Source organism: Mus musculus, chromosome 19 (genome assembly GCF_000001635.26).
Source record: "Mus musculus strain C57BL/6J chromosome 19, GRCm38.p6 C57BL/6J".
NCBI lineage: Eukaryota > Metazoa > Chordata > Mammalia > Rodentia > Muridae > Mus > Mus musculus.
In genome coordinates this window covers 16523105-16540355 of record NC_000085.6, presented here as the reverse complement: position 1 = coordinate 16540355, position 17251 = coordinate 16523105, and the positions used below count along the sequence as shown (strand labels likewise).

General features: G+C 42.7%; 1 protein-coding gene across 1 annotated transcript in view; it reads right to left on the bottom strand.

Annotated features, from left to right (window-relative positions):
- Gna14 (guanine nucleotide binding protein, alpha 14) overlaps window positions 1–17251 on the bottom strand; it is a 175152-nt gene that overhangs the window by 70463 nt on the left and 87438 nt on the right. Inside the window, exon 2 of the mRNA NM_008137.4 lies at window positions 6459–6643. Coding sequence (NP_032163.3) covers window positions 6459–6643 — 185 coding nt within the window. The remainder of the gene's footprint in view (window positions 1–6458; window positions 6644–17251) is intronic.

Here is a 17251-nt window from a genome sequence, read left to right as displayed (position 1 = left end):
TCCCCATCGTTTATACTAATTACAGAAAGAACATGCCAAAATATTTTAAAATTTGACTTAGGTGAAATACAAAGCAATTGATAAATATGAAACTTATTCTATGATAACTTAGAGAGTTCTAAATTGTACCTGACACAGTTTAGGAGGTCAGACATCCCAATCAATAATTTGATTCCCTTGGAGTCATTACTATGTTCCATTTAAAACAGCCTCCCCTATGCCATTGCCTTGAGGAAAGATTTTAATGCAGAAAGAAAGCTTTCTAGAGTCTTTTGCCTGAGATACGCTCCTCTAAATTCAATCTGGGCAGGATTCCAAACCAACCCTTAGCAAGGAATTTAGCCCTTGGCTTGTGTTTATCAGTGAAACCACTAGTTCAGAGAAGATATACCTGTGCAAAGCACTGACCCTAATGCCCAACCATCAGCAGCCACCACCCACCAACTACCACCATGCACCACTGCCCATGACTTACCAATCACCACAAACCAACCAACACCAACCACCCACCTCCCACCACCAACCACCAACCACTACAAACCAACACCCATCAACTTCCCCACCAATAACTACCAACAACTACATACCAATCACCACCAAGTATCACCTACCAATCAATATCAGCCCATCCAACCACTACCAACTACCACCAACCACCACCAGCCACCACCAACCACCACCAACCACCACAACCACTCCCACCCACCACTACTCACCACTCACCACCAGCTGCCAACACCTACCAGCACCGAGCATAACAGCTCTGCAGAGGCAGCTGTGAAGGGATTTGGGCTCACATCGCTATTTTATAATCATCATGGACATTGCTATTTTCATCAAACATCATTCAGTAGTGAGGGAAGTTCACATGTTCTCCTTCATGATTGGGATGATAATAAATTAGATTTAAATTATGTAATTATCTCCCAGGCTAGTTTGATCATCGTAACCAGGTTATGAAAGTATTTTAAGGCAACTTCATGGAAGGAACAAATGTATCCTACATTATGTAGATTAATGTTCCAATGTTCAAGCCAACCTCATTGCTCATCATTGGCCCTGTCTTAGTTTGTGAGGAGACACCATCTCCACAGCAATTCATATAAAGGAAGACACTTAATTGGGGCTGGCTTACAGTTTCAGAGGTTTGATCCATTATCATCATGGTGGGAGGCATGGCAGCCTGAGGCAGACATGGTGCTGGAGGAGCCAAGAGTTCTATATCTTGATCTTAAGGTAGCAGAAGGAGCCTGGATGTGTTTCATATTGGTCATAGCTTGAGCATTTAGTACCTTAATGCCCTGCCTCCAAAGTGACACACTTCCTCTAACAAGGCCACATCTCCTCCAATAAGGCCATATTTCCTAGTAGTGCTACTCCTTATAGCCAAGCATCCAAACAGATGAGTCTAAGGGGGCCATACCTATTCAATCCACCACAGGCCCTCGTTCTCCTTATTCACAGATCAGACTTAAAAGGACTGTGAGGTTTAATTGTGATGGAAATCACAGAGAAAACCAGTCACTATCATCTTATTCTTTATTTCCCAAACTCACACATTTCAGGCAACAGCCATGTTCACCCAGGGGAAAGCATGGTTTAATCTAAACCTCTGCCTGGGATTCCAGTGGAGAATTTGTTGTTCTTGCCATGACACCAGGTAGAACTCCAAGTTCTCAGTAAAAGTATACCGTGGTTTTTAATATCCAAGAGGACATGGGAAGCCGGTTAACATTTAACTGAAAACTAGCAGTCCTGGGCCACAGCCCAAGTCAGAACATTGGCCTGGCTGTTCCCAAAGGTTTGCAGAACCCAACTTTTCAAACTGGATGAGGAAGTGGGACATTTAAACAGATGTTTTAGAAATTAGAAAATAAGGATCTTAAAATACCCTAAGCCCTGAGAAACTGTCCTGCTAAAATGTGACATAAATTGACTGTGCCCCTTTAGCTGTGCTTGACTTCCTAACACAAGCTTTTAGTCACTTCTCAGGATCTGAGGCCTGGAACTGAAGCTGGAAGTCACATAGTGGGGTGTGTGTGTGTGTGTGTGTGTGTGTGTGTGTGTGTGTGTGTGTACATATATCGTATGTATATGTACATATGTGTTTGTTGTCAAAGGTCTTTTGGGGTGTTAAAGAGGTTTGAAGTTCAGCAATTGCTTCCAGTCAGAGTTGAAAGCTCTTGTCTCTTGAGACATTGTACTCTAGATTATGTATCTGAAGTTTCTACTTACTGAAATAATTGCTCAGTTAAACCAAAGACAAAGACACAGAAAGCCTTAATTGCCTTTGACTTCACAGTGATGAAAACTTCATTTCTTATTGATGAATCTCTATTTTCCATTCCTTGGGATGCATGTGTGTTTCCATGTCTGGGAATTTCCACAAATTTCTGAGTTTTCCCCATACTGCTTAGTTATTAACTCTTTTTAAAGCTTGTTATTTCTGTACTGCTGTGATGCGTGCTCACTGTAGGTGAGTTACATAAAGCTGTCGAGCACAGTCCCTGGAAGCCAGAGGGCTGGGGAGCTTCTGGAACGGGCTTCCAGGTAATGCGGCAAGCTTCTCTTGTCTGAGGAAGTACTGAATAAAGAGACACAAGGCTCTTGAGAAGTTAGATGGTTGTCCTGTGCTTTTAGGAGGCTCCGTTTCCAATTATCCATTCCGATCTGAAAACCTCGGAGAATGGAAACGTTTGCTTCCTGTCAGGATGGTCTACAATGACGGCTTCCAAGCTCCTAAAGCCACAGGCAGCACAACACAGGAAGCTCCTCTGGTTTCAGTGAAAAGCCAAGAGAACGAGCAAGTGCCTTTGTACCATTGACTACAGGAGTCATACATTCATATAACATGCTTATAAAACACAATTGAGAGTCAATTACAAAAGTCAGGGCCCATCAACAGAGTGAGCAAATACATGTGAACTATGTCCTTAAAATTAAATGTGAGGTTTAAGAAATTAATCCAAGCATGGCATGGTGCTACATGCCTTTAATCCCAGGACTCAGGAGGCAGAGGCAATAGGCAGGTAGATTTCTGTGAGTTCAAGGCCAATGTGATTTAGAGTAAGTTGCAAGACAGCCAGAGTGGTTACACAGAGAAACCCTGTCTTGAAAATCAAAGGAAAAAAGAAAGTTAGGTGGTTTGAATATGTCTGGCCCAGGGAGTGGTACTATTAGGAGGTGTGGCCTTGTTGAAGGAAGTGTGTCATTGTGGAATTAGGCAATGAGACCTTCCTCCTAACCACCTTTGAGTCAGTTCTCTCCCAGTGGCCTTCAGATGAAGATGTAGAACTCTCAGCTCCTCCTGTACCGTGCCTGCCTGGATGCTGCCATGCTCCTGCCTTGATGATAATGGACTGAACCTCTGAACCTGTAAGCCAGCCCCAATTAAATGTTGTCCTTATAAGAGTTGCCTTAGTCATGGTGTCTCTTCTCAGCAATGACCCTAAGACAGACAGACAGACAAAGTGGAAAGAAGGAAGGAAAGAAAGAAGGAAGGAAGGAAGGAAGGGAACAAAAGAAAATCAAAGCTGTGTCTTAACTTCAAAAACAAGTTGATAAAAAAGAAGAAAATAAGGATATAAATTTCTTTAATACGCAATCTTTCAAGTACTAAGGAAAGATTTTAAAATATCTGAGGTTCACTAGTACTTGAAAGTCTTCAAAGCACCATTATTTCCCTTCTACATACTTTTAAGCATCACACACACACACACACACACACACACACCAAGAAATGGAAAATAGAGATGAATATTCATCAGTAGGAAATGAAGAAAAGATTTAATTACTATAAAATAAAAGCTAATTAAAGTTTTCTTTGTATGTGGCTTAACTGAGCAATTATTTCAAGTTATCCAGCATTTTGTAAAGAAGATAGCACATGGCATCTCTCTACTTTTCTTTTCCACTTCTCGAGTTAGGGAATTCTGTAGCTGAAGTGGGGCTGGAAATTGCTATGCAGCCTTCCCACTTCTGCTTCCCAAGTGCTGGGGCTACAGTCTTGTCCTACCACACCAGTCTAATCAGTTTGTCCCTTTATGTCTTAAGCATTGTATCCAATTTCATATTTGGATTCAGGACTCGCCCACAGAAAAGGGCAATAGGATTAGTAACAGACAACAGAGAAGCAATAAGGAACGGATGAGAGAAAATGACCTGAACAAATAATAAACACGGGAAGTCCAATTTTGGTTTTGAATTTGCCCAATACTGAACCTACACCACTTTGGTAATTTAACTTGGGAAGCATTTATTTTGCTCACGTATTCTGCATACACAGTAGACATGAATCTATCAATGGGAAGACTGTATGGTTAAATAGCATTGCCACTAAACATCAGGCCAATCTAGAACTTCAAAGTGCACTCCTATTTGGAAATGGTGTCACTAGGAGGTAATTAAGGCCATCCTTGATTAGTGGTGGCAAATTTAAACCCAGACAGAGAGGATGCCACTATGTAAGCACAATGAAACACAGGGGTGTGATGTGCTGATACACAGAAACTGGTGTAACATGGACACAGGCTCCGAACTTCTAGCAACCAGTGGGAAACAGAAAGTTAATTTCCTCCCAGTGCCTTCAGTTGGTACCAATTAACCTTGACTTTTACCATCCAGAATAATGAGAGAATAATCTTGTTTGCAGGCCTCGATTAAGGTACTTTGTTACTGCAGCCCCAGGAAATGAGTGCAGACAACCAGGCACACAGAGATGGCAGAGAGGAAAAAAATGGAGACCGGAGCAAGCAGGAGAGGTGACAGAATGTCAGAGCCCATAAAACTTCTTCTTTAGAATATGAACTCAGAACACCTTTAGGAGGCCATGAAGGAAAACCAAACAAAAACTGAAACCAGAGGTCTTGACTACCAAACCTGATTAGGTTTCACAAACACACATCACTAAGGGAAGCAAAACTGGTTTCCACTTGAGCCCTCATCCATTGTTCTGTTTATAAACCCTTCCCCGAATTCCAAGCTTCATCCCGCTCGCCTACTATGACCATCAAAGAAACTGCAGCTTATCGCCATGGAAAGCAGATGAAGGAAACCATCAGGAGGCCATTTCTACCTTGCTTCCTCTCTAAAAAGCATCTGAAATCGCCTCAGAAATTCTGCTTTTAGGATGCTAAGTAGGATATCAATGGCCACTTTCCAAAGGTGACACATGTCCTGAAAAGCAACGGCTGTGCAGATCATGACAGTCATGTCTACAACCTGAGAAGTAGCTTGGCATGCACTTCACACTTTCCTGCACTCTAGTTCAGTCCACGTGTTTCCAGCATGGCTGCTGGAAGGTGAAACTGGAGTCAAGACACGGTCCTTCAGATGACTCTGGAAGGAAGGGACGGTAAGTGAGCTGTGCCAGCAAAGTGAAGATCTTTACAACTTGGTGCATACTGTGCCCTAAATAAAGAATTGCCAGGGAATAACAATGTAAATTTCTTATATGCTTTGAAAATTTCTCAGTCATATATAGAAGGTACACATGAACATAGACGTGCCACAGATCTTGATAAAATTATCCATATAGCTGTGATGTTAGCAGCAACATTGCTCTTAAATAGATTCTATCAGGGTGTTCATATGTAGCCCAGGCCTTCAATTCATGATCTCTCTCTCTCTCTCTCTCTCTCTCTCTCTCTCTCTGTCTCTCTCTGTCTCTCTCCCTCCCTCCCTCCCTCCCTCCCTCCCTCCCTCCCTCCCTCCCAGGAGCTGGAATTACAGGCACCTAGCTAAACTCTTATTTCTAATCTGGATTCAAAAAAAAACTCCAGTCTGTTCCAGTGTAGTATATGCAATTCTACTTGGCACCTTCTCCAGCCTTGTCTTTTATTTTCCCTTCATCGGTAGGAGAATTGCATCATGAATGACCAGTGGCAACAGAAAGCAAATGTCAGCTTGGTGTGCTCACATCACGACAGCACTTTTCTAGCTGAGACACCAGAGCTGCTTTCATAAAATGTCACTTAGTTCCCAAGAAAGGCCAGCTCCCAACACAAACTCCAGCAATTTCTCTCAGCAGTCTACAGCACCTTAGTGAATACATTTCCTGAGACTGAGAATTCTTGGAAAGCTAGATGCCATAAAACCAGCAGCATCATTTCCCCACTGAGGCAAACAATGGGTCTCTCCACTCAGAGGGAAAACGGCCATCTTCTTTTGCCAGTCCCTGAAATGAGCAATGTTAACAAATTTCAGAGTTTCAGAGTCTCTGAACACTACATAACACCATGAGCTCATTTCCTACAGAAAATGTCAGGCCGAAATAGGACCAACAGGACTATCAAAATGCATCACATGCCTCCCAAATAGCTCTTCCTCTACTGAGTAAAGACCTCCAATACTCCGGTACTCGACCAAATTGCTTAGCAAACCCTTTTGTTCAAAGGCATTCACTGACCCCGCTAGGAAGGCGTACATTCTGACACAGCCAACCCTCTCAAGTACAGTACCTTATTCTGCTCACACATGTATTGTATCCTCAGGGTATCCATTGCTCTGATCATGGCTTGCATGGCCGTGAATATGTTTTGGTAAACCAGCTTCGTGAAGCCCTTTCTATCTTCATCACTGTAGCCAGACCCATGGATTATCCTCATCTGCTTGATAAAGGTGCTTTTCCCACTCTCACCGGTTCCTAAGAGAAAAACAATGAGTGAAGAACAGTTAGCAGACTCCAAAAAGAAGCCCTGGTAGCATTGGTCCACATCTCAGATAACATTGGTTGGTGGGATGGGCTTGCTAAGAGTCTACCAGAAGCTTATGAGGTAGTGCCCGTCCATCTTCCTTTCCTCAAGTCCTGAAACAGGTCAGACACCTGCCTGACCACTCTGAACATGAAGAATTTGCTGCCGTTCTTATTGACAGTGATGGAGCCTCTTCAATGTTCAGGAATGGTTTGAGCAGCAAAACTCTTGGAGAAGTGAAGGATCAACCTGTGTATTTGATCCTTGCACAATGAAGCATCATTTGCAGTTATGCCAACTATCTATGTGATAGTTGTTCATTCCAATCAACATTTCAGGAGGTCTCCAAAACTCCTAACACTATCCTGTGGCACCAAGAAGCATATATCATTGAACTATTCCACTGGTCTCTAATGTACAGAGAAGTACAGACACGATATATAGAAAATAGGATCCCAATATCCCATATTTCTCTCAGATTGGGAATCGCTAAAAAGGTAGTAAACACATTTATATAATGAAGCTCAATATATCTAAAATTGTCTATGATAAATGGAATCAATTATATGAGGTATCCATGGCTCATCTCCAAATCTAAGTATTGCTTTATAATTTTTATTAATAGTTTGGTTATTAATAAGGTTTCCAGCAAAGATGAAGGAAAAACTATCTCAGAACTAGAATTACTCATTCTATACCCTTTAAATAACTGTACTTTACAAAGTGAAAATTACATTTCATAATTTGTTACAAATAGAGAAAAGTTGTCTAATAGTGTTTCTGTCAAAAGAAAATTTTATGTGAAAAAAATCTCACTAATACAACATAGAAATTCTGCTGTAACAAATGGTAAAGATTATTTTTTATGGGATGATTGATTTATTGTGACTCTCTATAGTCGTTCATTTCCAGCGTCTCAACAGGACACACAGACTGTACAAATGTCATCAAATTCTATCATCTCTAGCACTTTATTGACTTAGTCACATAAATACCGTGCTGTACTTTTTTTAAAAAATATTTTACCTATAGATAGATATGTGTTTTCCAAAGTAGGAGGCTAGAATACATACATAATGGCTACTGAGTTTATTACAATTAGTGACTTTTAAACTTAGATGGGCTTTCCTCTATATCCTCCCCAGGACTTTAAAAACTCAGAGAGTAAGGCCTAGAACAAAGCCCTGGAGAGGCAAAGCTTTAGGAATTTTTTAAGATTCTTCTGGTAAAAACAAGTATTTCTTAAGACTGATTTTGTCAAAACACACACCTGCTCTCCTGTTTGTTTCTTTGTTAAACCCTCAATGTGTTCCCTTCCCCTCAAGAAGTCAGACAAAGGTAGACAAGAGGGCCTGGTGGTGTGGGCCTTCTGTCCTTAGCAGCCTTTCCTTGAAGACTCTTCCTTCTCCACTCTATAACCCAGCCACACTGGCCTGCCCTCAGATCAAGCCTTCTTGGCCCCTTCACCTTGGCTCATTCCTCTTCCTGCTTTTACTGCTTGCCTTTATTCTTGGCCATGCCTGGCCTTCCTAATCAAGTCAAATTCAATACTCAGCGACCGGCCTTACCCACAGTTATGAGGATCTTCTCATCTCGAGTAAATTAATCAAGATACTCCCTCCTCACAGCTATCATCACAGGCTAGCCTTAATCTAGACCAGGGTTTCTCAATCTTGCTAATGCTGTGGCCCTTTAATATACATCCTCATGTTGTGGTGACTCACCCCAACTATAACAGTCTTTTCATTGCTACTTCATAACTGTAATTTTGGTACTGTTACGAATAGTAATATAAATAATTGATATGCAGGATATCTGATATGACTCCTGGGAAAGGGGCTGTGACCCACGGTTTGAGAACCAATGATATAGACATTCTCACAGGTATGCCTGGGAACCTGTCTCCTCAGTGTCAACTTGATAATTAATACTAGCCATTACACGAATGCTGGCCATCTTTGTGCCTGGTATGATACCTGACCTTTGGTATCATAAATAAATATTGAGCAGTGCTTGATGTTAGGTCTCAGTTGCTCTCTGCCTCATTATCTGAGTCAGGGTCTCTCCCAAAAATCTGCAACTCCTGGAATCAGCTAGGTTAGCTGGTTAACCAGGAAGTTCTAGCTAGAGCTCCACCCACCTCCACCTTCCCAGCTGTCGTGTCGTGACTATGTACCACCAAGCTAGCCTTTTACATGACTGCTAAAGAAATAAATTCAGATCTTTATATGTAGGCAGCAAGCACTGAATCGTCCCCCGAGATCCCTTCTGAATTATCTTTTAACTAACATGGAAATAACTCAGCGTTGTGCAACCGACTGTCAGAACTCTTTCAATCTTACAAAATGGAACCCCAACCTCAGCCTTGGTGAACACCCTCAATTTCTGCTCTGTCTACCTTGACTCCTCTTGACACCTCACCGACATGAAGTCATACAACCTTTGTTCTTTTGTGCCTGACTTACTTCAGCGAGCATCCTCAAGTTCGTGTCCACACTCAGCAGTCCTTCCCTGAATAGCAGATCTCTAAAGTTTTCAAATACAAGATATTTTTTTAAATCTACCAAGTTACAATTACCTAACTCAACACTTGGGAAAACAGAATATGCCGATTCTCTGTGCCCCAGCCTGTGTTCCATGTGTGTCAAGAGACTCTGATCACATAGGTAAGTAAAGGAAGGCCCTAGAAGGAGCCTCGTGCTGATATTCAACGGCCTCTCCAGCATGACAATTGGATGCTGATACCAACAAATATTAAAGGAGTCGCTATGCTGGGGAATCTACCCGAGTCGCCCCCTTTAGTCTTCAGAACCACTCTGAAATAAGTGCTGTTCTCTGCAGTACAGAGATGAGAACCGGGGGATTCAGATTGCCTATGTAAAGTCTGCACTACACATAGGTACCAAGAGAAAGGCCTGAAATTGATTCACCTGGACTCCACTAACAAGCTCCACTATCACGGAAGATCTGGCTCAGAAACCAAAGGACTTGGTGGTACTGGACTCGGAAGAGTCAGTCCAGCCATACACTGGATAAAGCCCAGACAAGCCACCGTCTTTCAGATACATCCTGCTCAGGTCCTGCTGGGCTCAGCACACTCTTGTGATGTTCCCCATGAAGAAGTCAGCACATGGGGAGTTAACTTTACTGTGTTTCTTCCTGTGACTCAGCTCTCATATTAACTAGGTTTTCCTAGATCTACTCAAAGAACTGCATGAAAACTGAGCAGAGGACCAACTCCCTCTCCTAAATGTTACTATCAATGCTTGACCCAAAGTCCTAAGGCAGATTAGCTCTCTGTTCCCGTGGAATTCTGGGGTCCCTCTCCCCCAGTTCCAATACTCTGTTGCTTTAGTCTCTTCCGCCAGCAGCACTGAGCCTCTGGTCCCATGCCAGTTCATCCCAAACAAATATTAGTCCTGTGTTTTACAGATGAAGAAGTCAAGGTGAACATGGAGATTATGTAACTTCTTCAAGCAAACTGTCACTGTGACCTTGAAGCCAGACTCACTCAAGACAGCTTGAAATTCAGCAGCAAGATAAGAACGCTTCCAGTAGCAGGGCTCATTCCCTTACACCAGGACAAAGGCAGTCACAAACGTTTCAAAAGCCTCTGTATTTTGGGGCATTAAAACCAACCAACCAACCAACCAACCAGAAAACCTACTTTAGAACACTTTTTAAGATTAAATAACAAAAGTACTTAAGAAAACCATTATTTAAAAGTACTCTTTAAATCTTTTGGTTCAAACACCCAAACACACACACACACAGGAGGCAAAGAAGAAAATAGAATGACTGACACCAATCACTGAAGACCAAGATCAAGAACAGGAAGAAGCCATGTAGAGGAGGTCCTCTGTTCTCATTAAAGCTGCTCTACAACCCAGCTGATACCATCTTTTTTTTTTTTTTTTTTTTTTTTTAAGAAGAGAAACTGAGAATCATAAAGACTGCACAGGTTGTTCAAGTTTATGCAGCTTGATAGTGTTGGCCTGCATCTGAATCAGGTCTGCATTGGCACATGATCTTCCCATGACAATGTGGTACTTTCCTAAATAAAAGGTCTCCCCTACTACACAAACTGAAATTACAAAAGGAAAGCCTTATTCCTTCATCCTGCAGAACTGTGTTAGACCAGGGATGGCTCCAGCAGCAGGGGGCAGCAGGCAAGAGGGAGTGAAGGTAGGTCATGACATCATGCCTTCTACAGTGGCAGTTGTGGCAGGGCCACAGGGATTGGTGAGCTCAAATCAAGGATCTGAGCTTATCCATTTACCAGTTCCAAAAAGAAACTCCACATTCAGATTTCATGTACACATTTATTCATTTATTCAGAGGAAAAAGTGAACAACCAACAGCATACCTCTGGGGATGAAAACTACTAGTGTTTTTTACTGGGTGGTTTTTAATTGAGGAGTGGCTGGCTTAGCTCTCCTTCCTCACCCCACTACTTTAGCCAATTATCTTCTAAAACATGGGTGTGGGCCCATGCTGCTGGGCTAATTGCATCAGTCCAAAATGAGCCTGGTGGGGTTTCTCCTGCAAATGGAGGAAAGAAGGAACCCTCCACTCACATCAGATTTTTATTCCAAACAGGGGCCAAGCCTTTGGTCTGGAAAGGGAATTTTGGTGTTAGATTACCAGGGATTGCTCCAGGAGAAATTCCACCCAGACTCGGCATGCAGCAACACAGGTTCAGTCTTCAGTAAAAATAAGGGAAATGGCACCTCTCTGTTTACTTTGCATTTCTCCATTTGCATATTTGAAGTCACTAAATGACATCCCAACCAACAAGGGGATGCCAATGTACACAATGGGAGTCATATATGTCAGACCATATCAAATGTCCATGTACATGATGGGCTCTAAGCTTATAATGAAACCAAACAATTCCCATCATGCCATATTGTCACTTACCATTTAACATTGAGGGATGTTCAAGTACACAAATACCACCGTGTTATAACTGCCTACAGTATTCAGGACAGTGATATATTGCATAGATTTGCAGTCTATACACACAGCCTATGCTTGCAGAGGCTGTATCATCTTGGTTTGTGTAAATATAATCTATTATGTTTGGACAATGGCGAAATGTGTTTTACAGAACATATGGCCATCATTAGGTTAAGCATGTCTGTACTTTTCAATTCTTATCTGTGTCCGTCAAGAGCCTGCTATGTGAGCTGCTTGCCTGTCCTCTCACTGCCACTGCCTTCCATAATAAAGGCAATGGACAACAGCTGGCAAGACACTCAGGCCAGTAACAGATTCACCAAAAGACCTCCTGTCTGCTTCCTGTCACCATAATTGCTGACATCTCAGCAGGAGAGCATCAAGACACCCCTCCTTCCACTCCACCCCACCCCACCCATCTCTTGCTGTGAAACTCCACTTAGGCAGTTTTGCCCCCTTTTCCATTAAGCAACTGTTCTTTCTTGACCAGTACCCTCAGCACTGGGTAAATGGACATGTGTCTCTTGAGTATAGATAACACATGTTCTATTCTCCTCTCCACAGGCTCCCTGCTGACTATGAGCGAGGGCTGTGGGCCTCTGGCCTTGCAGGGCTGAAAGCTTTCCTACAGTCGTCTTCTTGACTATACTGTCCAGAAGTGTCTCCTAAGCCTCAGTCATGTGTGCATTAATATTGTGATTTGGGCATCTCCATATGATACTTGTGTGACTATCTAATATTTTATTTTATATATTGTTCAGATGTTTGTTATAAGCTATGAAAACCTTGTATTTCCTGTGATGACTAAAGTAAATAAAAGTGACTTTACAATATCCCAGCAGAAATTCTTCCCAGCTTTTTGGGGAATTACCCACAAAAGATCGTCCTATGTAGATAAAACTATTCCTTCTACTACTCATCCAAGAGGCTCTCCTAATCCTGATCCCTTCCCTCTTCAGGGCCTCTGAAATTCCACCAGGAACCTTATGCAGATACAGAACAGCAAGGCTACAAACACAGAGCTGAAAACAGGCCCAAACCAACAACTACAACAACAATAACAACAACAACAACAAAACCCATACACACAAAAACATCTGTACACTAAGACCCTACACCTCTGAGACTGAGAACACAAATTAAGGTCAAGTATTAATTTAACTTCAAATAACACAAGAAAGCTCATTGTGAGGGTGAGGGGGTGGCAATAAGTTGCTTTTAGAAGCCAGGAAAAAATAGAAGGCAAAACAAAATAAACCTTTTGAATGATAGACAAGAGATAACTGAACAGAAACCAATTGTTCTAGAATGTACCCAGAATCCAGAAAGACTGGCTCCCTGAGAACTAAGGCAGGGAACTAATCAAGTTCCTGAGACAGGCAGTGACCTAGCACATTTCCTGACCTGCAAGCCCGCCTCCCAGAAGCCAGTGTTCTCAGCCTAGGGTTACAGCAGACACTCTGGAGACAGTACAGCTTAACTCACAAAAATGAAGACAGATGGGGATGTCACCTAACTTACATTAGCAACAGGCTGAAGGGCTATGAATGCGACCGATTGATTGCCAAGTGGGCTTTCTCTAAACAGGGATCTTGTTTCTCTTGATAGAGGACACACCAGTGTTCAGGGATGGATAGTTATGGCTTATCGACCTCCATGTTGATTCCGTTTGGGAAAGCAGTTAGGAGGGGGTTGCCTGGAGTGGGAAGACCTGCTGGAGATGCAAAGCCAGCTCTTTCATGCCAGGTTCCTGCTGCTCGGCTTTCTGATGAAGACCTGGTGCCAAACATACTGTGGGGCTCAGGTTCTCTGTCAAGCCTTTTGTGGAGTCGTGATAAATAAACTCAGAAACCGTCTTTTGTAACCTTTACGTTGAAGCAGTTCTCACCTGCAGAGGCCTGCCCAGAGGAAATTGTTGTAACTTTGTTTGGTACTCTCCAGCTTGGGCTGACCTTGGGTCACGGAAGTTTCTGCAGCTGCCTGGGCTGCTGTCCTGTGACTTGTCCTCCTGCAGATATGGGTTTATGAGAAAAGCGGGCCAGCTCTGGGTAAAGCCAAAGAACTAGTCAAGAAGCGAGAAGCACCCAATGAAATGCAGATTCTCTGTTCCCTAGTCCCCAGCTGAGTCTCATCTGCCTCAGTGAGAGCCTGGGAATATGCAGCTGTGGCCAGTAGTATGGAGGCTTCTGTGACCTGGAGGGAGACACTGCTGCAGGGTCCCTCTGAAGGACATTTCTGATAGAATCCACCTGGGACAGAAATGTTCCAGCTGCTACATCGTCTTCAGTTGAATCGTCTTCAGTTGAATTTTTCTACCAAGTTCCGATTTCATTTCTTCATGAATCCTCAGGCCCCCAAGGCTCTACTCTTCCATTTCCAAGGAGAAAATATTTTTAGAGAAGCAGTAAGATTCACTTATTCAAGTCTGCCCAAGCCTCATTTCACCGTCAAAGCCGTGGCACCTTCCCTAGCTTCTATTCTCTTATGTTGAGGAATTCCTGTGTTTAGCCATTAAAGGACAAGAAAGATTGACTTGTGCAACAACTGAATGGGAAGCAAATCGAGACAGATTCGCAGCTACTCTTTGAGAACAAGGAGCTAACAGGAGGTTTTTAAAACAAAAAGGGAAAGTTGAAAGAAATTAAATGATGAAACCTAAAAGCCAGCTTAAGATACATATTTTTTAAAAAGAGGAGGGATTTAACAAATGCTGCATTGCATCTGATGATCTTTCGGATTTATTAAAATGCCCAGTTATCTTTACGATCTAGGCAAAAGAAAAAAATGCCATGATTCTAAGCACATCAGCCCCTCTCAGAGGGAGATATCACATCCATGGATGTGAGATATGGATGAGAGATACTTTTTAAGAGTTCATCTAGGCCAACAGGGTCCCTACAAAAGCCAGATGACTTAGTTCAATCCTGAAGACCCCCATGGCAGAGGAACTGAGTACCCCAAGCTGCCCTCTGACTCCCACATGCACACAGCTCCCCATCCACACCTCCACAAAACAATCAAACCTGCAATAGAAAATTTAAAGGACCCCCAACTATACTGAATTTTTAAGCCTATTTTCCTATCATTACCATGCTACCATGTAACAACTATGTAAGCCACATTCCTATCCTCTTAGGTACCATCGGTAATACAGAGCTGAGCTAAAGCACGTGAGAGCATGTAAGCAGCTTCTATGCAACCACAGCACCGTTTAACAGCAGGAGACACAGTGTAGTATGGACGACTAGGAGAGGTCTAGGAATCGGTATCCTCAAGTGATAGCAAGAGCAACCATGCGACCCATCGTCTCGTCATGGATATCACTTTTATTAAGATGTACTTTCAAATTCAAAGCATCTGTGAGAAGTTTCTTTTTAAGATTAAAAAATTAGGTGTGTGAGTGTTTGGCTGCATGTCTGTGCATCCCATGTGTGTTTATGAAGGGCAGAAGAGGGCATTAGATCCCCCTGGAGCAAGAGCTATGGATGATTGTGAGCTGCCATGGGGGTGTTGGGAACTGAAGCTTGCTCCCTAACAAATGTTCTTAACTGCTAAGTTGTCTACCCAGCTCTCTTGCTCTTCGAGCAATCAAAACTAAAGGGACACACCCGTTATCTTTTAATCATCAGGACTTTTTGAGGTCTTAGTTTTTAAACATAAAGTACAGAAAACAGTGCACTTTCCACATTTTGCTATCAATACATTTAAAAGGTCCTATACAGAGAGACACCAAGGCGAGTTTCCATTCTAAATTAAGTTGAGCTATTTACTTATATAATCAAATCTTCATAATGTTATAAAGGCGGGATGCACTAAAAATTCAATATAAGCATTTAGCTCAGTATTAATTATCTTACAGCAGGAAGCATTTGGCATTGGTTTGTGTTCATTTCTTGAATGCAGTTACATGATCCAGAGATCTCTGTAATGGGCAAGCATCAATCCTCTGCAAAGAGCTACTCAACTCAGCTGCTTTCTGGCACACTTCTCGAATCTCAGCATTCAGGAGACTATCACAGGAGGCTCATAAATTTGAGGCCAGCCTGGGCTACATAGTAAGACCCTGGGCCTCCACATCCATCTGTCACCCCTCTCCCAAGAGGTTAAAATAAAAGGCTATACAGTTTAGTTTATTCTGTGTCCGTGGCTCATTTATAAAACCCTAGGAAAGTAATATACTTGTTTTCAACAAAACTCCACTTTGGAGCATTCTCTAGAGCTCCATTAGTTTACCCTGGAGATTAATAAATCACATGAATGTCAAGGAGAATCCTATCCTGGTATGTTTTATGGCTAACAGATAAAACAGCAGAACTTCCATCAGCATCACTCACGCCTCTTATTAGAAAGATCGTGAATTCACCTGCTGAAGGAGACTGACTCCTGGTTGATTTACAAAAAGGGCAAACGCACGTGTTTTCGTGAATGGCTGTAGAGCCTCCCACATATCACTGCTACTTCTGAAAATAAGCACCCCTTCCCATTCTTACAGTAACATCCACTGAGAAATCCTAGCATCAGGGCACTGGTAGGGAGTGGCTCAGAGCCTGTGGAGGGTGCTGAGGCCACACTAACATTAGAACAACTGACTCCAAGAGAGCCTGCAGTCAGAACTGCCCTGGCACATCGTGACAACCGTTCCAGAGTTGGATATGTTGTGAGTGGAAGGAAAGTGAACTCTGGAAGAGCAGTTAGTGCTCTTAACCGCTGAGCCATCTCTCCAGCCCTATTTATTTCATTTTCAAAAACAACCGAAAGATTCATATTATCTTTGGTGGTTACTTTTGGTTTGTTATCCTGACTTGATTGAGTGAAGCCTGGAAAATAGATACCAAGATGTAGGATGGTTGTAAATATACTGGATGATGTGGAAAGGGAGTTTGTGGGAGGAAGATGGAAGTGTGGAGGAATGGGATAGGAAGAGACTAAATGGTAAAGATTATGCAAATGTGGATAATTCTAATGTTCTCTCAGAAGAGGGTATGCGGATGGAAACACAGTTAGCAAAAGCCATCCTGACAAGGCTTTAGATGAAAATGAAGAACCTGTTGGCAACAGGTCCAGTGCTCATTCTTGAGTCAGCAAAGCAATGGTCTGGCTACTTTTCCTGAGTCTTATAGGAAATTACGCTTAAAGGTAACAGACGGAGTCCGACAGGCGTAATAGATTCACGCTGCTGTGTGGCTGTTACTACACGTTGCTCTCTTTCATTTTTGATATCACAGTGCAATTTCATAATTTCTCCCTTCCTGTTCTTCCCTTACTAGATGCTTTTAGCCAAAAAGAAAATTTGTGGCAAAGATGAGCAGAGAACAAGACCTTGAAAAATCCACAGCTTGAGCTAAGGAAACATCAAGACAGAAGGAACCCACAAGCCAGGTGAGGGGGGAATGTGTGGCCAAGAGACCTTCAGACACGACCTGGCCACTGCACGCAGGACCTCACTGCAGCTGCAGGCGTCTGCATATGTATGACCTTCAAGATTGGGGCCAGTGAACATTTCCTTGTGAGTGGTAGAGTTCCATGAAGCCCTCCCTGCGCCCTGAGGGATTATTGGCAGTTACTGGTAGTGAGGTTAGGGGTGTCGTTTTCTTCAGTGG